We start from the raw sequence: 26,715 nt of genomic DNA, 5'->3' as shown, positions 1-26,715 counted from the left end.
ATGACATGTTTATAAGTAAATAGCTAAGATAAACTCACACATTTGCCACTGCTATAGTGTGACAAGGTTTTTGTTAACTTTAAGTATGGTTGACATAAGATTCAAATTTTGTCCTAAGATTAAGGGCAAAAATCACAGCAGCATTTATGGAGTGGGTATCTGAGCAGCAATGAGGAGTAAAGGATTTGATTCCGCAGGCTCCGAGGATTTGTCAGCTGCTTCCTAAGTATAATTCTGGCTCTTCATATCCCTGCTGCTTCTAATTTAGCAGGACAGGCTCCTAATTGAAGCAAATTAACTATTTACACTTGCCCCTTCTACCAGAGAAGAAGACACAGCAGCAGGAAGAAGAAGGAGGAAATTACATTCTTCCCACTTGTGTCAGATCTGCCCTTATATAAACACATTAACAGTAATTTCATGAGGCGTCAAACACAGGAATAAATACTGAGAGATAAAATAATGAGGTGCTGCTATTGAGCTGTACTGCTGGGGCTAATATCCTTGGATATGAATTATGCATCCCGAAAGAAGGCATATGCTACAGTATTCAAACGTCTTTCCTGCAAGTGATATCTGCTCATTAGGCTGTGCATCTCGAGGTAAATCCACTCTCTTCTTCCACAACAGGACTAGCATTTACAAAAATACAGTCTCCAGGCACCATGAGCTGCGGTTTCCCCTGAATATACCAAATCCACTCCTTTTTTTAGCACAACAGCGTGTTTATTTAGCTCTTGGCTGCAGCTTTAAAGCCATTTAACGTAGTGTAAACAGGAACATTTTGTTTGTAATTTGCTAAATGTCTTACAACCCGACTGTGCCTCCAATTAGTAACTTAAGGTTCATTTAGTAATTTACATCTGGTTCTCATTTAAGGTGACTTTCCATGACTAAAAGGGACTCAAGAACCCTTTACAGCTCTATGGGTCAACTTGATCAATTCAAAGATGACCAGCCCTTTTATGTTATAGACTTTGAATTGTCATACATTGTCATCATGAGCTTAGATCCTATACCAGAGTAATCAGAATCAGAGCATTCCAAAGTCACAGAATGATGAGAAATTTATATGGAGCCTTATAAAAAAAATAAGCCGAGGGTTGCTGAAATTCCGAGGAGCCACGACGCAGGAGGATGGTATTGTTAACTTATTTTTCTTTCTCTTCAGGTTCCAGTAAGGGGAAGATAAGTAGCAAAACCCAGCATCACAGCAATGCAAGTGTTTTATCCCCTTCCTCCATCTGGCACCTTTTAAACAACTTGGTGTGCTTCTGAAATGGGTTCTTCATTGTCTCACGAGTCATTAGCATTTAAAACCCCCCTTTGGAATCCCAAGCACAATTTTCTCTGCATTCCAGATTCAGCATTGTCTTTCCAAATATTCAAATGGAGGCATCTCTGAGATGTGGAGTGTGTCCGGTGTCTTTGGAGGGAAAGACTCATAAGGGAGGTTTTATGTTTCTTGAGAACTGTTACCACTTATTTTAGCTTCCTTTTGTTTCTCCTCTTTGAAAGTGTATTGTGGAGCCAGTGTACATACATTTTCTCACTCACTGTGGATTCTAAGAACTGAAGGCCCGCCCTCCATGCTGACTTTCTGCTCCTGCCTGGACTCCACACTGAGCAGGCATGCTATGGTAACACAGTGCTCTATTAGGCGTGTTCCTACTGGTCGGCAGAAAACTATTCAATTGTAATCTCACTAATGATGTTTTCCCTTAAATATTGCAAGTTTCTGAGTTCCCAATTAGTCATTGATAACTCTGTCCATTTCCCCCTTTTGTGTTTATATTTGTAGCTGTTCACAGTGTGGCCTATTATTACAACAGGGTTTTCAAGCAGCTATAGAGCATGAACTCTCCACCTTCCTCCCACACTGCCTACACAATGCCAAGTCATCCTGTGGGTTTGTCTAAACTAATTTAGGAGTGCTCCTTCAAAAATGCAGAGCACCGTATTTTTGAATACTGATGAATCTGAATACTAAATATGAATTAAGTGCAGTTACTTTAAGTTGGAAGCAGCTATTACAGTGTGTTGGCACAATGAGTCAACAGAAAGGGAACGGACGGGTGGTAATACAGCACACATAACATTTTGGGATAATTCTGACATTTTTTGACTCTTCAGATCCAAACATGCCTTTTAGACAGGCACGTTTGCCTCACTGGCATCTCCTGCAAATAGTCAGTGATGATCTGCCACAGTGCAGCAGAGTGGTCGCTGGACCATAGGAGGCCGAGTGCTCTGAATGCATGGATGGGCCTGAGCCCTGTGTGCAGTGTTGTAATCCAACCGTTTGAGAGTAATGTGAGTAATGTGCAGTCTGTGTCTTTATTAAGCAAGAGCGTCTTTAGATGGGTTCCTGCTACATCAACATGGGACATTAGGCATACCACAAATCGTCTTGGGGTGACCTAAACTGCTCATAACACCTCGTTTGGGTAATTCTCAAACAGGTAATAAAATCTGAAAGTAATCTTTCAAGAAACATAAGATAGAAAGAAGTATTTTCTTAGACAATCTTGGCGTAAATCTGTTTTATCCAGCAGATTTTAATTTTGCATATGAATCATATTGTCCAACTATTAAATAATTCTATCCTTAAGTTATCAAATGCATTTTGCTCCCAACACTTCAACTACCTCCATAAGTGAGAACCCAGGGGGAGACTATTTTGAGTTACTTATTAAGTGAGAAATAAAATGCAAAGAGGGCAAAAGTCTTGACATTATAGTGTTTGGTTAAAAAGTCTTGACTATTACATTGTAACTGTAATCACATCTACTCTGAAACCTAAAGTAGGGAAATGAGAGTGATGTCCCCTTTTAAGATGGTAGTTGATAAAAGCAGTTCTGATCTCTGTCTTCTCACTGTCATATGCTTATGTATATACAATCTCTCTCATGCATATATATGTAATCTCTCTCCACATACACACAGTTAATCTTATATGGCTAGGCAAATGCTGAAAGATATTTTAATATTCTCCTCTTGTTATATTAAAATACAAATCATCACTGTAATAGAATCAGTATATGAAATCTGCCTATTTACATTTGCTGTCTTTTGGAATTAACTGGTTTTGATTGTATGAACAATATATTTTTTCTCCACCAGAAATAAAGAGTACAAATAGTTATTTTTGTGTTGGAAATGCAACAGACAACTCCTAGGCTGTGAAATGTCTTTATAACTCTCTATTGAAAACCCTGGGTTTGAATGTAGGGAAGTCTTATGGTAACTGGAACCACCAAATCAGTAAGGAAAGGAAACTAAATGTTAGCCTGAGAAAGGTTTCTTTGTTTTGTTTTGTTGTTTTGTGTTTTTGAATGACCAGAAGGCAAGGCAGAACACAGGGGAACCATGTATACTTTCTGATGGATAAGAGTTGTGTGTACAGTCCCTGGGGAGAAGGCACTTTCTGGAGCTTCCTCCAGAAAATTAATCTCAGTGTAGAAGGAGACAGGGGTTGGTGCTCAGGACATTCCCAAGAGTACATGGAGGAATAGCAGAGCAGCACAATAGGTAGGCATGGATGTGATATCGTTCAGAGAATAGGGACAAGGACTGGCTCTCTCATCCATGTGCACTTTGGCCATCAGTCAGCAATTCCCTACTAACTGGAGGGAAGACATCTTTACAGTCCCACCGTCAATGAGAAACCTCATTTAAGACTTGGAAGGATGGAAGATAATTGATCTGAGTTAGGAGCCAGCTAGAAACTGAGGGAAACCTCATCTAAGATCTGGGAGGATGGAAGATAATTGATCTGACTTAGGGTCCAGCTAGAAACTGCCTCCAAAATCCTGAAATAATCATTAGGTTTCAACTAGAATTATGTAATACAACCGCACCTGCTCTATTAACAGTCACATGACTACATTAATCGAATGCACAGAATTCTCACAGTATGTTTACCACCATTAAAGGTGTACTCTTTAGCAATCCGTACTCACTAGGGAGGTCTTGTTGACATTCCCTCTGCCTGGCAATCTTGACGATATAAGAAAATGTGTAGAAATTTCAGGTCCTGAAAGATACTTGACTTACAGAAGAGGTGTGGGTGATGGGAGGATAACTGACTTACAGTAGAGGTGTGGGGGATGGGAGGGTAAGTTCTGTTTCTTGGCATCTGGTTTAATCATTGCAGCTGCCTGCTGCTAAGAGTTTGTCAGGAAGACAACTGTAAGTTGAATGGCAAGTTCTCCTCATAGTAGCTATGTCCCGGCTATGTAAGCACAGAGATATCAGTAGCATAGTGGAGACCCATTTGTCTTGCTTACTGCCAAAGATACTGTATCTGGACAGTGCTTGGCAAATATATGCTCAAAAATATTTGTCAACTAAATGAGTGAACTTAATTTTCCTAACTCTATTTCATTGATTTTTGTGGTAAGTCTTTATAGACTTGGGAGTAATGAGTTGAATGAAGGAGATAATCTAAATGTCTTTCAACAGTGTAAATCCCACTTATACATACATACATACATACATATATACATGTATATATATATTAAACTAAGGTACCTCTAAAGCACATATATTTTATTCCCAATCCACTCCCCACCTTGTGTGTGAGACAGAGAGAGAGAGAGAGAGAGAGAGAGAGAGAGAGAGAGAGAGAGAGAGAGAGAGAGAGGAGGATCTATATGAGTATTATCCTGTGCATGTCACAGTAAACGTGTAGTGGTCACAAGACAATTTCAGGTGCTGGCTATTGCCTTCCATGTTGTTCGTGTCAGGGTCTCCTTGTTGGTCTCTTCTGTGAATGCTAGGCTAGCTGGTCCATGAGCTTCCAAGGATTTCCCTATCTCTGCTTCCATCTTACAGTAAAGTGCTATGTTTACAAACATGATATCACTTCTGTCTGTATATGAGTAACATCACATCTGGCTGCATATGAGTGATATCACTTCTGACTGTATATGAGGAATATCACATCTGACTGTATATGAGTGACACCACATCTGACTGTGTATGAGTGACACCGCATCTGGCTGCATATGAGTGACATCACATCTGGTATACATGTGTTCTCCCATTTATGTGTTTTTAACTCAGGTCTTTACACTTGCACAGGAAACACTTCACCTCTGTTTTTAAATATACTTCCCTGGTCATGGTGAATAGCCATAAATATTTCTATCAAGAGTCAAATGTGATCCTGATACATGATGAGTGAAAAAATTATATTTATAATAACTGTGGCTATGTTGTCATGTTGATAATTTATTTGTTATCATGCTTATTTAATGTTTGTGGTAATAATTCTATATTGCAACAATGACCATTTGGCCTGTAGTTTAGACACAGGATTGGTATTGCTTCTTAACATGGGTGAGCTCCATCTGTTTTCTGAAATTTTACTCCTCAACCTCTTCAAGGACTCCCAGATGACTCATAGCACTGCTGGCATGTATCACATGGCCTTCCCTAAGCATGCCTCTCATTCACACCATGGTCTTCCATAAGAAAAGAAAGGGGAGTCAGCCATCTGGTCCCATGTAACCTCACCTGGAAACATGGGCTAAATATATGTAGGGGGTTCGATGACATATCCTGGTTGTCTTTAGGGAAGGGCCAAGGACAGAAGTTTTGACACTTGAGGTTCATTTTGCAAAGAGCAAAAAGGGCAAACAGTGAGTGCTGGAGAGAGGTATGGATGATTTTCAGGGGAACTTTTAGTCTATGCTCACACTGGCAACATTAAGAAGTGATGTAATTCTGACTGGGGTATGTGGAAGTCCTTCCCAAAGTAGCTACACTGGATAAACTTTGAAACAAGGGAACTAACTTGCTATTTGTGGAAGAGTACAAAGGGAGTAAAAGAGTAAGGTCCTCTGTTAGAGTCTGGTTCAGGAGGGAACACTTTCTAAGTCATAGTTACACTATCTGACCATTATCCTTGATGCACACTGAAGCACTTTTTAAAGCCCAGAATGCTGTCTGTGATCAAGCTGATTCCATCTATTTTAAACCCTTCTTACCTGTTTCTGCTCTTCTCCAAGGCCATCCCACATTGAAGCCACAATCTTAGAGACTTCACCAAAAGTAGCATTTGGATTTTGGCCTTTGATGGCAGCCTGAGTATCACGAAAGAACAAAGCATAGGCCGACACAGGCTTCTGGGGTTCATTGGGGTCCTTCTTCTTCTTTTTTTTGGGAGTTTTGGGTTTTTTTCCCATATCAGAGGCAGGCCGCTTCTCTCCACCATTGATCTAAAGTAAAAATCAATACAAGAGTTATGGAGGAACTGAGGAATCAGTGGCTGAATCATATTGCTACTCTTCTTTGACACAAACACAAAATGCCTCCCAGACAACCCCCACCCAGAGATATTTCTGTAAGAATAGAGGGAGTTGCTGGTGTGGTTTTACACATAAATCTTCATATTTTATTTCAGGGTAGAGCTCAATGGTAGAATGCTTTTCCAGCATGCTCAAGGTCTTGGATTTGATCCCTAGTACCACAACACAACAAAAAAGTCCAAACAAAAAGACAATGTTTACATATCACTTGGTCTCTGTAGTCATCCTTTTTCTGGCTCACTTTACCTAACTCTAACATTTTGTTTTCTTTTGTAATTTTTGCTGAGTATGCCATGCCTAGCTGATCTTTCCACGGCCTTGCCTAATCCGGCCTCCTATTTACTGTAGAAGTGCTGGGTTACAAACATATGGTAATATAAATGACTTTACATGAGTTCTGGGGATTTGAACTCAGGTCTTCACACTTGTCAGCAAACACTTTACCACTGTTGAATGGTACCCCATGTCTCCCTTCACCCTTTCTCTTTCACTGTAGCTTTGAAAGCAGCAGCCTTCTCTTGTTGTGATCTTATTGGGTTTGCTTTCTTCTGTGAAGTTTGGACTTAGCTTCCTAAATGACTTTAAACATTATGTCAGCATGTCTAACAAAGTCAAATAGTTCTTGATTTTAACCTGGGTTGATGGATGTGGTTGGGGGTGGGAATCCAGCAATGTTTATTGTTTAGAGAGTAGACAGCTCTAGAATGTAGGTCACTGCTCTCCAGTGGAACTTCTGCAAAATCCTGGGAAAATGATGGCAAATTTCTATATGGTAATAAATGCTTAAATGAATTAGATGATCGTATCCTTTTTCAAATTCAACTTGAAACAAATACCCAATGGCTAACATATTGAAGACTCTACCCCTAAAATCTAGATTCCAGAAATCTCTAGAACAACTTAGATTAGCATTTTCCTCTGCTTAAAAATAGATGCAGTCTTTCTCCACTGTTCTGAGATTATTTAAATTGTTATTCTGACGCAATCAGAAAAGCTTCACAGAGTGTGCTTAAGGCACCAACATGTGGATTTCATTCCAGCTCTCAAGTCCTATGACCTGATAGGATTATTTAATGTTGCTACCTGTGAAGACCCCTGCTCATAAGAGACTGTCCCACTGATCTAAATCCTGTTTACTTCATCTCCCAGCAGTGGCCACTCTCACAGCTGTTCTGACTCTTATCTTCTATGGCTGCTCTGTGCTTTCCTGCCTGTGAATAGTGTATGACTTATTCACATAACATGCATGTGTATAAGACAACCCCCACTGTGTAGAGGACACATACTCAGTCAAGAGTCCTATGAAGCCATAAGTTCAAGCTTTCCTTTAGTTAGCTATCAGCTGTGTTATCTTTCTTAAAGTAATTTTCCTAAATTATCTTTCTATCTTAAATTAGTTTCAGATCTATTTTTTACAATTACTGTAATGTACATATTTACATATTTTAAAACTTTAGCATATTTGAATACAAGCAATGAAATTTTAAAAGTTAACTCATCAAAGAAATGCAGAAACATCATGTTGGTTTTTGAAAACATAAAGTCAGTTTAAAAGATTTGCTCAGGAACCAATAAGAAACTGGGAAAAAGCTTCATGAAGTCTTTGACTTTGTTTTCATTTGAGACAGATAGAGACCTGAGAATGATAATTAAGATGACAATTAGCTATTGACAATTGATGGTTGCTGGAGGAAATCACTACAGGGATTTGGTACCTGAGTGGCTCTCCATGCTCCACTCCATTGTCCTACACCCTTATACATACAGGTAGAATTTCTTGGACTTAGTGGGTTTCAAAAGGGCACATAAAGTTGGAAGTTGTTCTGGTTTGATAAGAATGACCACAGTAAATTTCTATATTTAAATCTCATTCTAAGCCAAGAGTCTCTCCGTGCTGTTTTTATATCCAGAATGTAGAACTTCCAGCTCCATTGTCAATATTATGTCTGCTTGAAGACTTCCATGCTTCCTGTCATGATGATAATGGACTAGCCTCTGACATTGTAAGCCAGCCACTCCAAATAAGTGCTTTCTTTTACAGGAACTGCCTTGGTAATGGTGCCCCTTCACAGTAACAGAACAGGGTCTAAGACAGGAAAGTGAGGGAGTGAACAGGAGAAGAATTAGAGGGGAGAGGATGGGGAGTTAATCACTATACATTATGTGCTTGAATGAAATTCCTGAATAATTAAAAAAAGTTCTGCTAGAAAAAAATAGAAGTTGGCTGCTCTGAAATTGTCCACTCCAAGAGATCAAAATCCCCCACAATGACGTGGTGCTCTGAATCAAATTAAGGTATTGTAGAGTAACACTAATCTGCAGTCTGAGGGGTGAGTCTATGAAACCACTGGACCCACTATAATTTTGTCAGAAGAGAAAGTCATCAAATATGGCTGCACATAGAGAAGCTTTTAACAAGTGCTCTAATATACCTAGGCATGGGATGCTGATCTTAGTCAAAACACCTCAGTTTCCTTTTACTACCTGACACATACATATACTGAAAAAGAAATCAGCTACCCTTTTCTGTCCACTATGACCACACATGCTCATATGTTTCTCCTTTTTATACCCAACTCTTCAAAGCACTTTTCTGTGCTGACTGTGCACTGTGTCTTATCATCACTTCCTGGTGCTTCCAACTCTCATAGCTTTTCATAAAGTCACCAGTGCCCTGGGAAGTTCCCTGGGAAGACATGTCTCTCCTAGTTTTAGGACATTAACCCCTGGGTTCTTCTCTTATTTTGCTGGTCTTTCTGGTTTTCATAATCATTTTCTTTGCCTCATCTTCCCCTACATGGCCATTTGGTGGTAGGATGCTTTGCAAGGTTCTGTGCTGCGAGCTCTCTTCATTTATGAATCTTATAAACACACAGGTTTCTAGTACCATTTGTGGTTGGGTGGTTGTTAGGTCTGGACATGCTTGACTTGGCATTCATATAAGCAACTATTATTTGATGCCATTATCTGAAAATCTTAATGATATCTCAAACTCGTCAGGCTCTTGTAATTCATTTGTTGAATTACCTAGGTTTTCATCCATAGTATGCAACAAATGTTCTAGCTATAAAACAATGTGCACATTGTTGGTATGCTTTTTTCCTAGCCCAAGTGGAAGTGCTACCAAGGTAGGGTCAGGTTTTGCTTATACTAGCACTTAAGTGATTCCTGAAATACATAATAAGTATTTAACAGTTGCTATAGTACTAGTAAATAAAGTAACAAAAATAATACTTTGACAGGAAGGATGAATGAATGTAAGTACAAATGGTTCCTGTTACAGGAAATTACTCATAGATTTGTTCAAGCACTTTAAGATAATAAGCAAATATGCAGTAAAAGAAAAAACATGGACAGGTTTTATTTTAAAAGTATTTGAAATATTACCAGCAACTCCTTTGCATTATAAGATGTATCTTTGTGATTCTATTTTTATACTTTGTTATCATGTCTAATTTTTTAAATAGCCATATACATTCATAACAATACAATCTATTTTGAAAAGAATAACAAAACAGTAAAACAGAAGAATGTTAAAGCTGAGTGTGTGAGCCACCTTTCCTGGATAAGTGCAGTTATTACCCTTCATCAGAGAAGTCTCTCTTTACAGCAGATGAAGATCAGCACAGAAATCCATAACTGCATACAATGAAGAGATCAACAGACCATGGAGAACCCACCCGAAACAGACACATTTACATCACAGCTCCTGCATCTATAGCTCAGAGGACATGGAGGAAGAGAGGGCAGAGAGCTTGTAGGAATGGCAGTATCAGGAAGTCTGGTGTAAAACAGGATCTTCTAGACACAATTACGTAAACAAGGCCAGAATGATGATCATCTAATAGAGATGAGAAAATTTTCTCAGGGTCCCACTCCTAGGCAACAAATTGTAGGCAACTAATGACTTCTGGAAAAAGAAGAATTATCCTATCCCAGGGATGAGCCTCTTATTACTTGTCCAATGCAAAGTGGTCAGCTCTGAAACTCAGCAGGTTTTATTAATATATTTGTGCATATACATATGTACATACACATGCATGTATGTAATAATAATCAAAAGAAAAGAGTGTATAAACTTGAGAGTGAAGGGGACACAGGGAGGCTATGAAGGAGGGTGGCTGGGAGGGGTTGGAGGGAGAAAGATAGGGATAAAGTGATGTAATTCTATTTCAATTAAAGCAGTATTAACAAAAAATACTATTAAAGACGGAGTAGTCAAAGGAGGCAAATATTCAGCTATGAATGACTTCTGAGGATATGGTGTGCAGTATGGCCATTCCAGTAAGCAATGCTGTAGTATACACTAAAAATTTGCTGAGAATATATTGTAAACATCCTCATTAACAATAAAGCAAACAGGAAAAAAACAATAACAAGAAAACAAAAATTGGTTAGCAGGTAAGATAAATTGGTGGGTGTTTTAATTATCTTGGCTATAGTAACCATTTCATAATGTACATATATATCAAATAACCATGTTGTATACCTCACTTATCATTTTGTTTGTCAATCACAGCTTAATAAAGCTACAAATAAAAGTGGTGATTTTGACATTTAAGAGAACATTTCATCAATAATGGGAATAATTAGAAATGGAATAAAGAACAGATAAGTAAATGCTTATTCAAAGAGAATATTACTATATCATTTTAAAATGTAACTAAAATAGTAATTATTGAACAAGTTGAAATAGTTATGACTGACAGTTATGTCAATCTTTCCAGAAGATAATCAAATGTCAAGAGACAAATCTATAATGTAACATGATATTTTTATTGAAGGATTTCCCCAACCCAAGAACTCAGGCTAGTCTCATTTTAAAGCTGGTTTTACAATAATTCTTCTCTTTGTTTCATAATAATATTCTATTTTTTAGATGACTGATATGGTAGTTTGAATGTAATTGGTCCTCATAAGCTTACAGGGAGTGGCACTATTCAGAGGTGTGGCTTTATTGGAGTAGGTATGGCCTTGTAGGAGGAAGTGTGTCACGTGAGGGTGAGAAAAATGTTTCCTATGTTCAGGATACTGCCCAGTTTCTGAGGCTATTTTCTGTTGCCTCCTGATCCGGATGCAGCCAGCATCATGTTTGCCTGTATGTCATCATGTTCCCCTCCACAATGATAATGGGCTAAACCTCTGAAGCTGTAAGCTGCTGCCACAATTAAATATTTTCTTTTTAAGAGTTTCCGTGGCCATGGTGTCTCTTCACAGCAGTAGAAACCCTAACTAAGACACTAAATAAGGAGAAAAATCTGTAACAAAAGAGGCTCAGTGATGTGGACTATAATATAGACTATAATTTTGAAGGGCTGCACAACATATTCCAGGGAACCCTAACTATCCAGCAACCAACCTTTACAGTTAGCTGTCTGGAGGATTTGCAGACTTTCTTAGCTTGGTCTGTAGAGTTGGGCAGGGTACATTTTGTCTTAATGTCAGAGTTTTATTTAATAGAAGGAAGCATTTCATGATCTCTGCCTCCATACTCAGAAGGTATAGGAGACACAATCCACATGCCTTGGGGTATTCCTCTGAATATTTGGTGACGGATCTGACATTTCTGAGAAACAGAAAGCTGTGCAGCTGGGTATTACCCCACCCTTAAGGCCAGGTCACTCATATCAGTACATCATCCTTGTTTTTGCCTTAGCTGAACCAAGAACATACTTATCTTTCAGTTATCAGCATGGCAAGCCTTCCCTTTAGAGACATACTCAAGTCACTATTGCTCAGAATTATCTACCACGCAAGAAAACTGACAGGTACATGAGAGGACCAATATAAAACATAGCCACTCACCACTCATTACTCAAGATACACTGTCCTTCCTTCAATAATTAATCTAAGCCATCTAAGCTATCTTCAGTTGTAATATTCCAACTAGTCATAAAATTGCCTGCATGTAACTCAACTGTACTTTGAAATAATGCCCTATTTTTCACTACAGATGTACATGGAGGGGAAATGAGGTATGCATGAAATATCTTTGCTTTTATAAAAATAAAATGCATTTTAGAAAGCATTGCTTATTATGTGGTTCAGTGAGAGGATTATTTCATAGACATGATGGCTTTGCTTTTTAGGATGTAATAAAATAGAATGAAAATTCACTGCCATGGCTTGATGTCTTTTGTATTCTAGCACTTGGGGAGTGATTGCTAAAGATATTCACCTCACTAACACAAGGCACAGTCTTCTGATGTGTGGTTTGTACTGTCACCACTTCTCATGCATAGGAAACATGCAGAAACGAGTGAACCTTTTAGAGCTTGCTTAATGATATGGGAATTTGTAAGACCCACTTCCCAATGGTGACTTTGTTTCTCATGTGAAAAGCATGTGCTCACTGTCCATATACAAAGGTTCTTTGGAAAGGAACATTACTTCAATTTGGAACCACTTACATGCCAGTAATGGATTGTATTTTGGCAAGTATTTTGACCACAAACTATTCAGAATAAGCATAAGGATGATACATGTGGTTGATGTGAAAAAATTAGCTAAATGGATTTATAGTATATCACTGGGTAGTGTCTGGATTTTGGCTTTATACATTTATGAATGAAAGGTTAACTTTCTAAGAACTTCTAGGTTCTATAATCTGTAGTACCATGGTTTCATAGAACTTTCTAGAATGATAGGTATGTTCTCTGTAATGTTCGAAAGTTCTATGTAGCCACATATAACTATAGATTTCCTGCATGAAGCTGCTACAATTGAGCATGTTCATTAAATGTAAACCTAAGCAATCATTGATGATGAGTGGCTATTACACTGGATGGCACAGAAGTGTGCCCTGAACACTATTCTAGAGTATTTACCAACTAACTGAGGTTTTGTAACTAGCAAGTAAAATGCAATTCCATTGTGCTCCATTTAGATCAGGAAAAACCTTAGTATGCACAAGATAACCTTCCAAAGAAGACAGGCACATTGAAAATAAGAAGTCTTACGAATCTTCGTAGCCCTTTCTTTTATGTGGTACCTTTTTTTAATTCCATCAGCATTTTTTAAAAATTAGATACAAGCTTACTTCACATGTCAATCCTAGCTCCCTCCCTCTCCCCTCCTCTCCAGTCCCCCTTCAACCCTCCTCCAAGCCGTCACTCAATCCCCACTCCACTCTCCAAGGAAGGTGAGGCCCTTTATGGGGGATCTCAAAGGTCTGTCATATCATCTGGGGCAGGGTTTAGGCCCTTCCCCATGTGTCCAGGTGGAGACAGCATCCCTCCACATGGAATGGGCTCCCAAAGTCCATCTGGATGACAGGGATAAATGCTGATCTATTGTCTGAGGCCCCGTGCTGGCCTTTCAGCTATCAGTCTGGAGGCCATGAGCTCCCCCTTGTTCAAGTCAGCTGTTTCTGTAGGTTTCACCTGCCAAGTCTTAACCCCTTTGCTCATCACTCCTCCCTCTCTATAACTGGTTTAGCTGTGGGTATCTGTCTCTGCTTCCTTCATCCACTGGATGAAGGCTCTAGGATGGCATACAAGGAAGTAGACAGTCACGTTATCAGGGAAGGGCATTTAAGGTAGCCTCTCCACTATTGGTTAGATTGCCAGTTGGTGTCATTCTTGTAGGTCTCTGGACATCTCACTAGTGCCAGATCTCTCTTCAAACCTATAACGACTCCTTCTATTATGGTATCTCTCATCCTGCTCTCCTCTATTCTTCCCCTGACTCAAATTCCCTGCTCCCTCATGTCTTCCTCTCCCTTCCTCTTCACCACCTCTTTTTTCCCAGCTTCCTCACCCCCTTCTCCCAATCTCCTCAGAAGATTCAGTCCCATTCCCCTTCTCTGGGTTACCATGTATATCTCTCTTAGGGTCCTCCCTGTTTCCCAGACTCTCTGGCTATGGGATTGTAGACTGTCACTCTCTTGTTTCAGTGACTCAACATACATTTCTGCTCTCATATTCTACCGACTGGACAAAGGTCTATCATTACAAAGCAAAAATTTGAAGTACATTTTAAAACTGTGTGAAAAAGAGAGCTAAATTACCTACAGAGTTATTTGATATTTTATTTAAACGCTAGTGAATAAATACATTCAAAATACATATATCCCACTCATAAATATATATTTCACAAAACCTTTCTTACGTTGCACATAGTTCCTGTAACTTAACTAAAAAATATGTATTTATCATAATTCTACACTCTTTAGACTTCTGACAAGCCACAACCTGTCATGTATTATTACTTAGTGACAATGGTACTTTTAACTTACTTATTACAAAGAAGTAATAATATTTTAATTTAAGGGAAGTATGTGCTTAGAATATTGGTTGGAGACTACTTCCTGGCCTAGAGTATAAGACTTTAGAAATATCAGGGAAGGAGAGCCAGGTGTGGGGTTTAGTGTTGGAGCCCTTGCCTAGTATGCAAAACACCCGAGGTTTGATCTTTTTGATCTTTAACAACACACACACACACACACACACACACACACACACACACACACACACACGCACACGCAAAGAGAATCATTGATATTGAAGCATCTCTGGAGAAGTTAGAAATGTCTATAAACATATTTAAAATAAACTGCCATGGTCCCAAAGCCTTTAATGGAGCCAGGAGAGCTCTTTAATGCACACTATATTGCAGTAATCACTGCAGTTTAAAATAGACTTTAATCAAGCACCATCTGCATAACAGGCTGAACAACAGCATAGGACTTCCCTTATAATCTTATCATATGGAGTAAACATTGTAAAATCTTCACCACAGGGATGGGGCACATCACAGCACTTTTGTGATGTCCTGTTTTTAAAAGTGAGCATTCGCTGCTTAGGTCCATTCTCTTTTTTTCTAAGCAGTGCCATCTAATCCCCTTATGAGAATAAATTCAAATAAACATGGAGAGTGAACCATCTTGTTACTGCAAAATCAGCAAGCCTGTAGCACTTCTTTCATTTTACAGTTGAGTTTATTATCATCATTAATAATACCAGCAAATTCAATGACTCAACACATCAATTATAGGAAAGCATGTACAAAGGGCTTTAGGTTTCAAAGGATTCACAACCGTGGGGCAGGGCTAACTTGCGAATTCATTTTTAAGGATCTTTGACTCTAAAATAAAGCAAAAATAAAACCCTGCATATTTTTGGATGAGTTTAGCAAAGACGTTTGGTAGCCTTATGTGTAATATAAACTGTGGGCTACTGTCCAGAAAAACTATTCGAAAGCAAGAAAGTGGTTGGTTATAATTACACATACCTACTAGCTTTTTGTGTCAGTCTCTGGGATCCACTGGATCTTAGCTAAATCTGTCTGAGTAGAGCAATATGCTTACTTCTTATTCCTCTGTACTCAGGCTCTGCCTTACAAATCACACAAGCTGTTGAGGTAAGGACCTGAGGAGGTAATGCCAGGTGGCTAGGCCAAGCATCATGCTGTTTTTATTCCACGAGTTATCAAATGTGCTCAGTCATCTAGAATATGTCTAAGAACATATGCTCTTTGAAAATACTACATCTTAGTATAATTTGAATTGATTTTAGAAACAGTCATTGGACAAGCTGGATTTTAGCATCTTCCTTAGTGCTGGGTTGTTATGACCACCAATGATGAATGTGTGAGTGAGTGAGTGTGTGTGTGTGTGTGTGTGTGTGTGTACATGCATATGTGTACATGCACATACACCCATATAGATGTGGTAATGAATCTAATGACATTATTTAGCATATGAAAGACGAGAGGCTCAGAAGACCCTCACTTGGCATTCTAGCAGTTACTCTCTTCTGTGTGCCCCTCAACTGTAAGTGACCTTGGATGATAGAGTATGTGGAAAGTGGAAGGCCAAATGGTACAGGTTCATTGAGGTTCTTATACTTGGTGGAATGTGATTTGTGGTAAGATAGTTATTTGGGAGTCTTCCAGACTTTTATAAGAATAATTTACTCATTTTCTTTAAATAAACTTAGTTAGTTAACTTATTGGTTCATTAAGTTGGACTTTTATGGAATCTTTGGTTTGTTAGTTCTCTGTCTGGAGTGAGTAGATGTTTATTTGTCCCTCTTGATGTAAAGTTAACAGAAGAATATATACATATAAAAATGAACAAAGAAAATATTTACTAATTTGGTTGGCACGAATCTAAGAACTTTGACGATATCATACCTGTTATATAATATCAGTTGTTGATAAGTAATTGTACAATAAAAAACATGTCAGTATGGAAAATATCTGACCTTTAAGCCCTAATTTTAAATATTATGACCCATTTCTTGATAAAATGATGAGGCATTTAGTTCTAGCACTGTTTAGCTTTATTTACTGCATATAAAAGACTGTCTATATTTTTTTTTACTGTAAGGTAGAAGTCTCTTGATTCTAGAACATTGCTAAAAGCAAACTACTTTGTTTGTTTGCTATCATAGTGACTTACTCTAGTGAGTGGATAAAGTATGTGAAGGAGACTCATCAAGAACCTGCCTTCTGATTCTGCTTTGTATGGAGGGGGCACATGCACCAAGGAAACAACTTAGTAAGCATGGTTTCAATCAAAAGTTCTAAGTGAAAAGAAAAGAGAGACACAGGAATGTCACCAAGACAGCTTTCACTCAAAGGTATTGCTCAACAGTCCACAGAAGACAAAATGCAGGATATTTAAATCAGGGATCTGATAAAGACACCATGTAAAAGAATGAGAATCATTCATCTAAAGGACGGAGCAAAATAGTTCTCTTTGCAGGTGCCCTCTCAAACCACAAGGATGCATGCTCTGAGAAAAGTATCTAACAGAAGCCAGTGTTGCAAGGGGTTTTAGTGTTATGTGGTGGGTGGTTGGAAGAGGTTGGAAAGCTTCAAGCTATGTGTGGTTCTATGATATAAAGACCCAGAAGACTCAGCAGGAGCAAAATAAACTCTATGGAGGAGTATGTTTTTGAACAATCTGTAAAATAATTTTAATGAAATTCTAATAAGTGAAAACCCACATTCTAAAAACAGAAACCAAAGTAAGGCAAGATATCAAAACAAAAAGAAGTAGAGTGCAGATTTCATGAGTAAGAATTAGGCAAGGGAACATGTGGTGGTTGAATGAGAATAGTCCTCATAAGTTCATATATTTGAGTGCTTAGTGCCCAGTTGGTAGAACTGTTTGGGAAGGATTAGGATCACCCTGTTGGCAGAAGTGTGTTGGGGGAGATCTGTTTGTGTTGATTGCTCCAAGACTACCAATAGAGTCCAACATCAGTTTAGAGAGTGGAGATCATGTTTTGGTCACTCTGTGGATCTCTCAGGTTTATTCCGTAATATTTATCCCAGAGTTTTATTTTTAATAAACAATAAAGGAATCTCAGCAGGGGTCAGGCTTTCAGTTTTCAAAAGACCATACTGTTTCTGGTCAGCTCTCCCTCTGCTTCCTACTTGCAGATAAGAATGTAGGCTCTCAGATACTGCTCCAGTGCCGTGCCTGTCTACTGCCATGCTTCCTGCCATGATGGCCATGGACTCTAAGCCTCTGAAACTATAAACCCCAATAAATTATTTCTTTATAAATTACTTTAGTCATGGTGTTTTGTTATAGAAATTGGAAAGTAACTAAGACAGAGGGCATGCAACAAATATATGAATAAAGGAAATTAAATATATGAGAAAAATATTAAATAACTATGAAAATGTTTAGATTTGAGAAAAATAAAGCTAAAAATATACTTGAAATTACAATCTCCAAAGATCATTTTAATTTTGGATTAGATAAAACTGGAAAAAATTTTACCAACTAAGACATAAATGTAAATAAATTAACCAGAATCACAGTCTAGCATGTAGGGAAGTTGCACAGAGCATGTTGGGATGGGGGCCTGTGGAGGATAAGGTTAGAAGTCTAGCATTACTCTTCTCAGACTTACAAAACGAGAAGGGAGCAAGAGGCACTATCTGAAGAAAAAAGGGGTTGAAATATTCCAGAAGTGATGATGAAGTACAGAGATGATTAAATTCAAGATAAATGTGAAGAAGCCCACATACATCACCTTGAAGCTGAAGAACACCAACGGCAAGAGACTTTCAAACCAATTACAGAGGACTGTAAGGTTACTTTCAAAGAAAGATGGAAGCGGTAGATTTCAAAAGCAACAATGGAAACAAGGGCTCAAAAGAATAACATGACAATCTCAAGATGCTGAAAGGCAGTAGCTGTCAACTGAGAAATGCACCCAGTAGAAATATTCTTTAAGGTAGGCACATTCCAAGAAGACCCATGCCAAGAGAACACTTTAAAGTTAAAACAACATAATGCTAGATGTAAATGACACACATAAATAAAATTGGAGGAAAACAAACTACATAAAACAAAATGCATGGCATTTTATGAAGTTTATTGTATTTATGAATCTTAAAAATTATAATTAAGATGAACATTAGTGACAATATAAATATATAAGATGGAAGGAGGGTATTTGGACTTAAAAGTAATCTAAAGAGCAAGGTAAAGACATCAACTAATTTACACCTTTATTGTACAAACCTGTGTAAGTCCAAATTAGACCAAATCCTGGTTTAGAAAGAGGAGTTGAGCATAGAACCCCACTCTTAGACATGGAGCTATTGGCACTTGTTAGCTTCTGGGAAAGGAAGAATCAGTTATCTCCAAAAGTGTAGCTACGGACTGGTAAGTCAGTCATGATCCAGTATAAGAACACACAGCTAGGAATATTTTAGGGGTACAATTGGTCTTGAAGGAACTAATAAAAAGGACACAAAGTTGGTGGATATGGAAAAGGCAGTAGATGTGAGGTGGCTTTGAGAAATGAGCATCACCAAAATATGTTATAGGAAACTGAAAATTCTCAAAGAACTAATAAAAAAGGAAGAAAAATAATACCAAGTTTCTAGTCTTAAAATTAGAAATAATTGGAGGAGAAAAATAAGAATTTTAAAGAAGCTATAGTAAGTAATGTAAAATGTCTGTGGAGCAAATAGAAAATACCACACTGAGAAGGTGAGATAGTCCCAGATGTTTGTGTAAGTGCTGTAAATGTCCCATGTCACAGTAAAAGACCATCTAACTATGCATTATTTATGAGACACATATAAACATATGGATATTTTCAATGGGACAGTGAAAGTAAAAGAAGAAAAGTATCTACTGTGAATCTTAACATATAATTAAAGGAACAACTACATCTAAAACAACACGTGTAATGCTAGATCCTCTAAGTGTCTTGAAGTTTCTGTTAACTTACAGGAGCAGGATTACAGACTTGGAGCAACAAGCCTGAGCTTTTATTTCTCTGCCATTTCTCTGCAGGTCTCATTTGTGACTCAAAGATGTCAACACTGCTTCAGAGCAATCAAAGCCATGGGTGGCATTTGGAAGGTGATAATTAATTCTGCTGGTGTATTTACAATATTTTTTCTGTCAAAACAGAATTTTCCATTTAATTGTTCAATTAGATAAACTGGAATCAATATGTAATTGCTTAAAGACAGCATGGTGTGGTAAGAGGGGTTCTGAAAATCACTTTCTCTGGGGTGGAATTCAATATTCCTGTTTAGTTCACTAGTTAAAAATGATTTTTATGATCTTTTTACCTAATGCTATTTCACATTTAACTAGAGTTGTACTGGTACAACATTATATACAAATCCTACACACATAAAGGAAAAAGTGCCATGCAATTCTTAACTGCCATTAAAAATGCCTAGGCACTTTCAGCATAGATTTTTTCTAGCAGTCCAAAGTAGCTTAAATTAACGGAAGAGAAATTCTGAATATACTGTGAGTAGCATCATTCAGAATTGTATTAGGGCCTGAATTTTTGTGAGATGTATAAAAGAAAAGAAGCTATTAAAAAACAAACCAAACAACAACAACAACAAAAACCAGGGATGTTGTTGAGAAATTCATTTCTTCAGCCCCTCACCCACATCAATCACTCAAGAGTCCCTGGTAAGGACCACAAAGGGTTACAGCTACTTTGAGACCTCTACATGTTTTTGAGATGTAGGTATTCGATGATTGGATAGGAAACTCACTGGTAAAATTTAACACCAATTTGGTGGTTTATAATAAACAAATTTATGCCTTGGGACAATTACAAGCTGTGTTGCTAAGTGATTAGAAGTAAATGGCAGAATGCAATTTCAAGTTCCTGTCCACCCATTTAAGTTGAAGAACATATAGAATTTTTCAATAATTAAGACATACCCTATATACAATTTATTGTTAGAAGACACTAAAAATTTTGCATTAACTTTTTGAATTGTCAGGAAGAAAATCTGACAAAGACACATTCTGGATGCACTAATTGAGTATTACTGTGAGCTGAACATAATTATCTCCTGGTATAATACAGCTCGTATCATTTCTGTCTAGGTGATTGCCTAGAACCCACAAATCTCTGGACATATGAATATGGTTGGTGCTCATACTTGGATCCAGGCAGCCAGTGGTTGCTAGGTACTATTAGAATAATCCATACTTTCTTAGGAAAACTGTCTTTGCCATCTAAACAGCCGGCTGATGTCCAAGCTCTTATGAGCCCAGTGGCTTATTTATTATTAACTAGCCTTCTATTAGTACTTCTTTTTGTCCATGTACACTACCTCACTTACCACAGGCCTGACTATGAAGTAACAGAACCAGATAAGTGTGCAGAGACACTAGGATTTGTACCTAGGATTAGATTTTATTCTGTTGGAGAAATTAGCAAAACATGGAAGTGGCTTCCAAGAAGGGAGAAGTTTACATTCACAGATGTGAAGAACAGGAGTCACAACTCAGCACATGGTCACCTGGAGTGGGACTCAAGTCAATGAGGGACACAAAGGACCAGGACAACAATGGCACAGAGCATGTGTCAGCAGTTTCGTGGGCAGGAGCTGGCAGGCTGTAGGGCATGCTGAGAGAGCAGGGAAAGGCCTGGTACAGTGTAAGCAGATTATGGGTTTTCTAGTTAGGTTATTGTTGGCTGGCCCTAGCCCTAGTATGAAGCAGGGGAATACTAAATTGGTGTGTGAGAGTTCTGAGTTAGCTGGCTTGTATATCACAGGGGGCCTCACAGTGGAGTCATTTATGGCAGCCAACTGTACAGTTACTGTGAGATTAAGAACTTCCGAATACTAGGTCATCAAGAGTACAGAAATAAGAAAATGCTGTCAGTGCACTGCTGTCAATAAAGCGAATAATCTATCAATTATAATCATCTTAACTGTTAAGAGTTTAATGTAGATATTGCCAGTCAATCACATAGATTAGATCCCATTACATTGCCTTTAGTAGTATAGATTAGATCCCATTACATTGCCTTTAGTAGTATGTTGGCAGGTTAACTTCCCCTCAAATAAAATACTTGTGAAGGTGAGAAGAAAACAGAGCACTGACACACCTGACTATTTATTAGGAAGCTTCTTAAATAAACAAGAGACAGGTATTGGGGGAGGGTCCAACAGTTAAGAGCCTGTACTGCTCTTGCAGAAGACCCGAGTTTAGTTTTTGGCACCTGCATCTGGCAGCTCACAAAAGCCTGCAGCAACAGTCTCTGTGAGATCCAAAGCCTCTGGCTTCCTGGGGTACTTTCATATTGTCCACCCATTGCCTCTACATAATTAAAAATAAAATAAATCTTTAAAAAAGAATGCAAATAGAAAGACAGTATTTGTGTACTGTTGGGATATTTCACAGTGGGTAGACATACATCCTTCTCACTAGGATAAATCTGGGCAGTGCTTCATTGGTAATTAGGAAAGGGACAGGAACGCTAAGCTTTGGGGTTTTCAGGCAAAAGCATACAGGGTTTTGGTGTAGTCATTTGCTTTTCGTTTCTCTTTTCAAAGTATTATTTTTAAAGGAACAATTTTCTTAAACAACTTTAAAGGAATTTAAAGGAAAATTCAGCCGATTTTCTCTTACAAGTGCATTTAAAAAACAATTTCCCACCCAAATGATTTAAAAAACAGCATCTAGTGATAGAGCCATAGGGACCACAAAAGGTTCACACCTAGGTCTGTCCTGCAAAGTCATCTTCTTCCCTTCCCATTACTAGTGTGGAAGAGTTGGGTTAGGTGATCTGAGGCTGTTATCTAACTACATTCCAGCACACATTCTGATGCCCATCTTCACTCCCTACACACACACTGCAGGACATTCGCTTTGTACAGTGCAATACGACTGGAGCTATGGCATGGTTTGGTGTGGTGCTTTCCCAGCATTCAACAACTTGGCAGAGGTACACACTTTTAGTCCCAGGACTCAGAAAGTGGAAACTTGGCCATCAGAATTTCAAGGTCCTCCTCAGCTATACAGCACCTCAGGAGTTTGAGACTAGCCTGTGCTACATGAGATCCTGGCAAGGAAAACAAATGGTTCTACAGAAAAAATGTTTTTGGACAGTCGTAAGATAGGCTTGATTGCAGAAGTCAATTTATTTAGCCTTACTCACTATGCATACCATACATTTTAAGAGCCAAAATGACCTTTGTGTGATATATAAATGCATACTGAAAGAACATGCAGGGAACTTAAAAGTGTAATGGGTAAGCATGTGGTTAAATCCAGTGAGTTTGTAACCTCATGCTTCATTAACGAAGTACATGCTTCCCACCAATATTTCTCATGGGGAAGATATAAACATGTCCTCTCACAGTTCAAAAGCAGATCATACCTTGGAGGTGTCATCACCCTCATCTTCATGCACTGAACTTGAAGGTGAAGGGGTTGCAGACTTGCTCCCAGGGGGAGAAGGGGAGTTGTGGGGAACGTTGCTTCCTCCCATGTTCAAGCCCAACTGTGCACTCAACTGGGACTGGTTGATGGTGGTCAGTTGGCCATGCTGCATCATGGTGGCCTGCTGTCTGATGTCTGTAGGCTGGCCTCTCGGCCTCATGGCTGCCATCTGAGGATGGGAGCCATACTGAGCTCCTTCGGTGTTCCCGATATCTTGCATCTAAAATAAATGAATAAATAGACATATTTTCAGAAACATGTTTCCTGAAAGATTCTTGTATTTTTATTTTTAAATTTTGACTTTTTGACAAAGGATCTTTTAAGGAGAGGTCTAGGCACCTGTGGCACTGACCATGCCCGTTTTGGGATAATTGTTCATAATCCTTCCCAAAAAGTTATTGCAATTCCTCTGCCAATAATCATTGTCCTTTCATAAGAAGGAAATTTCCTCATTAGTTAAAGGTACTATAATTTCTGCTGGGTTCCTTCTAGTTAGTTGACAAAGCCTTAATTTGCCTTCTAAAATCAAATCAGAGATCTTTTATATATATGTCCTCAGTTTTTTATTCTGTTTATGTGGCAGAAATATTCATTCTAATATGACATCTTCCCTCTGCATCAAAATTACTGAGGGGTATTCTCTAGATAGTAAAATAACCAGAATGCAGTCTAGTTCTGGATCCACACGGTCCACATGTGCTTCTAGTATTCTCTTTTCTACCCATTCTAGTTCTTTTTCGGCTTCAGCTGATAATATTCGTAGACTATTTAAGTCCTTTTCTCCCTTTAGGGCCATTTTTAGATGTTTTAAATCATGCCCTTTTACACCAATAATTGTCTGTAATTGAGATACTTCTAGTAATTTTTGAAGATCATTAAGAGTCTGGTAGTGATTTCTCCTGATCTGTAATTTTTGTGCTCTAATTTTTTTGTAGATCTATTTTATAACCTAAATAATTGACAGAATCTCCTCTATGTATGTTTTCAGGTGCAATCTGTAATCCAGCAAGGTAAAGTTCCTTTACTGTCTCAAACATCTTTTCCAATGTTCCTTCCTTCGAATCAACCAACAATATATTATCCACATAATAGTAAATTATGGATTGTGGAAATTGTTTGCGAATGATTTCCAAAGGCTTTTGCACAAAACATTGGCACAGGATGAGACTACTTAACATTCCCTGTTGCATAACCTTCCATTCATATCTGTTAACTGGATGAGAATTGTTGTAAGTCGGCACCATGAAGGCAATTTTTTTCCTATCCTTTACTTGTAAAAGTATAGTAAAGAAGCAGTCTTTTAGATCAATTGCTATACTATGCCCTCCTTTAGGTAACAGAGAAGGCAAGGGTATCCCAGGCTGTAGAGCCCATAGGCTGAATTACTTTATTGATGAGTCTCAGGTCTGCATTCTCCATTGACCAGATTTCTTTTTGATAACAAATACAGGAGAATTCCAAGTGTTATCCGATTCTTTAATATGTCCAGCATTTAGCTGTTCCTGAACCAGGTTTTTAAAGCCTCTAGCTTCTCACATTTCATAGGCCATTGCTCTACCCAGACTGGTTCATCTGTTAGCGATTTGAAGGGTAGAGTGTTTGGTTCCTCTGTATGTTTGGCACTCATATTCTTTTTATGTATAGCCTGGATGGTTGTTATTTGCTTTCTGTCATATCTTACACTATTTTTTCTACCACCAAGACCTTGTTTATGATTCATATCTGATACTGGAGGAATGTTAATCTTGGTATTCCATTGCTGAAATAGAACACGACCCCAGAGATTTATTGTGATGTCTGTGACATTTGGCCTCAGTCTTCCTGTTGGTCCTTCTGTCCCTATACACTCAACCCATCTCATTCTTTGTTTTACTTGAGATAGGGTTCCAATCTCTAAAAATTGAATGTTTACCTCTTGTAGGGGCCATCTTGGAGGCCAAGATTTTTGAGTTATCATTCTTACATCATAACCAGTGTCCAAAATGCCTATAATCACTTTGTTATTTATTTTAACTTGTAGCTTAGGCCTCTGATCCTTTGTAGAAATTTGACAAAATATACCTTTTTTGTTTCCTCCAGTTACATTTGATTTCTTCTCAGTAGCTAATCTACCATCCAGAATAGCAATTTTGTCATACTGTGTAAGGTTTTCTTTCTTTTTATAATTTTTGGTGCATAAATATCCTTATCATCATCTATGTATATATGGTTTTACATATGTTTAAGACATTTTGTATATTGACACAATTTAGTTTTGCTTCAAGTCTAAATCTTTTCTTTATACTAAAAGGGGAATTGTAGAGAGAGATCTAGGCACCTGTCACGCTGACCACACCTGTTTTGGTATGCCCACAGGTTCGTACAGGCATGTGTAATAAAGGGCTGAGGAGAGAGTCACTTGCTCTGTTTCGGGGTTCCAGTCAGGACTTAAAGGCTGCAGAGACTAACCTGGGTTTTTAGTTTCCCGTAAAAGTAATTTCTCACAATAAATAAACAATATCCTTATTCTGTGTACTGGTACATTTTCCTTAGCAGGATCCCACTATGCAAGCCCAGGCCAGTTTGGAATTCATGATCTTCCTACTTCAGCCTCTTGAGTGCTAAGGGTAGAGGTACATGCTATCATACTCAGCTGAATTTTTTTTCTTTAAACTGCATATGTCCTACATCCACATTAATTTCTTATGCTATACAATATTCTAACTTATACATTATCCAAAAGAATACTAAAAGACAAATCATGGATATAGCTCAGTGGTAGAGGGCTGATCTGTCATGGACAAGGACCTGGATTTTAATCTCATTATAGCAAATCCAAAACCACACCTGGATAATTTGGTCAACATCGCACTTCATCTACCAAGACCAACTCAATGTACTTAAATTTTTTGCTCTGATAAGACATCTTATTAACTTATATAATATAACATTGTATATATTTATGTTATGAAAATGTGAACATTCTAGTGCTTGTTAGAATGCTATCCAAATTACAAAATCATTAGGGATTTTAGCATTACAGTCATCCATTAAACCATGTATTTTAATTTTGATCATTTAAGGAGGTTTTAGGAGAAAATAAAAGAGTGAGTGTTGTTAGTTTAAATATTTTTAAAATTTTTTGAGAGTTTCACACAAGAATATATTGTACTGATATCATTTTTACTCCTTCTCCCAACTTTTCTCATCCCCATTCTGCAGTTATTATATATAATATATTAATATATATATACACACAAATATAAAGGTGTATGTTCATAAAACCTGCTTAGTCCATTTAGTGTTGCTTTTTTATGTTTATGGCTGACCAGTGGGGATTGGATAACCTATCAGGGAGGTTGTACCTCGAGAAACCACTACTGCAGCTCTTCATCTATGCTTGGGGTTGTGGATTTCCTTCATCTTTGTTGGCATGTCTACTGCTGGAATCATCATTCTTGCCTTGCTTAGGCAACCAACCGTATTGTTGAGATATCAGGGGTAGAGTACCCATGTCATGTCTACAAGACACTCTCCCTGGTTTAGTTTAATCCTTTATTGAATAGCCAGAATACTCTCCTAACTACTGTTCTCAGAATGCATACAGACAGGCATTAACCAACTGATTGACTATTGCAGTGACTTGCCGGCACAGACAGATTTGAAAGCAAGGCTCTAAAATTGCAAGGTCTCCATATTAATCCATTATGTTATCTGGGTCACTGCTTTTCAGCC

At 38.1% G+C, this 26,715-nt stretch overlaps 1 protein-coding gene across 2 annotated transcripts in view; it reads right to left on the bottom strand.

The window, feature by feature from the left end:
• The window catches only part of Tox (thymocyte selection associated high mobility group box), a 297,989-nt gene that overhangs the window by 30,286 nt on the left and 240,988 nt on the right, over positions 1–26,715 (bottom strand). For both annotated transcript variants that reach the window (XM_040741471.1, XM_040741472.1), the window contains exons 4-5: positions 22,940–23,221; positions 5,994–6,224 (exon numbers count right to left, since the gene is read on the bottom strand). In XM_040741471.1, the coding sequence (XP_040597405.1) occupies positions 5,994–6,224; positions 22,940–23,221 (513 nt within the window). The remainder of the gene's footprint in view (positions 1–5,993; positions 6,225–22,939; positions 23,222–26,715) is intronic.

Source organism: Mesocricetus auratus, unplaced genomic scaffold, assembly GCF_017639785.1.
Source record: "Mesocricetus auratus isolate SY011 unplaced genomic scaffold, BCM_Maur_2.0 Super-Scaffold_6730, whole genome shotgun sequence".
Taxonomy (NCBI): Eukaryota; Metazoa; Chordata; class Mammalia; order Rodentia; family Cricetidae; genus Mesocricetus; species Mesocricetus auratus.
Note: the sequence above shows the minus strand (reverse complement) of the source record. Positions and strands in the feature narration are given on the sequence as shown.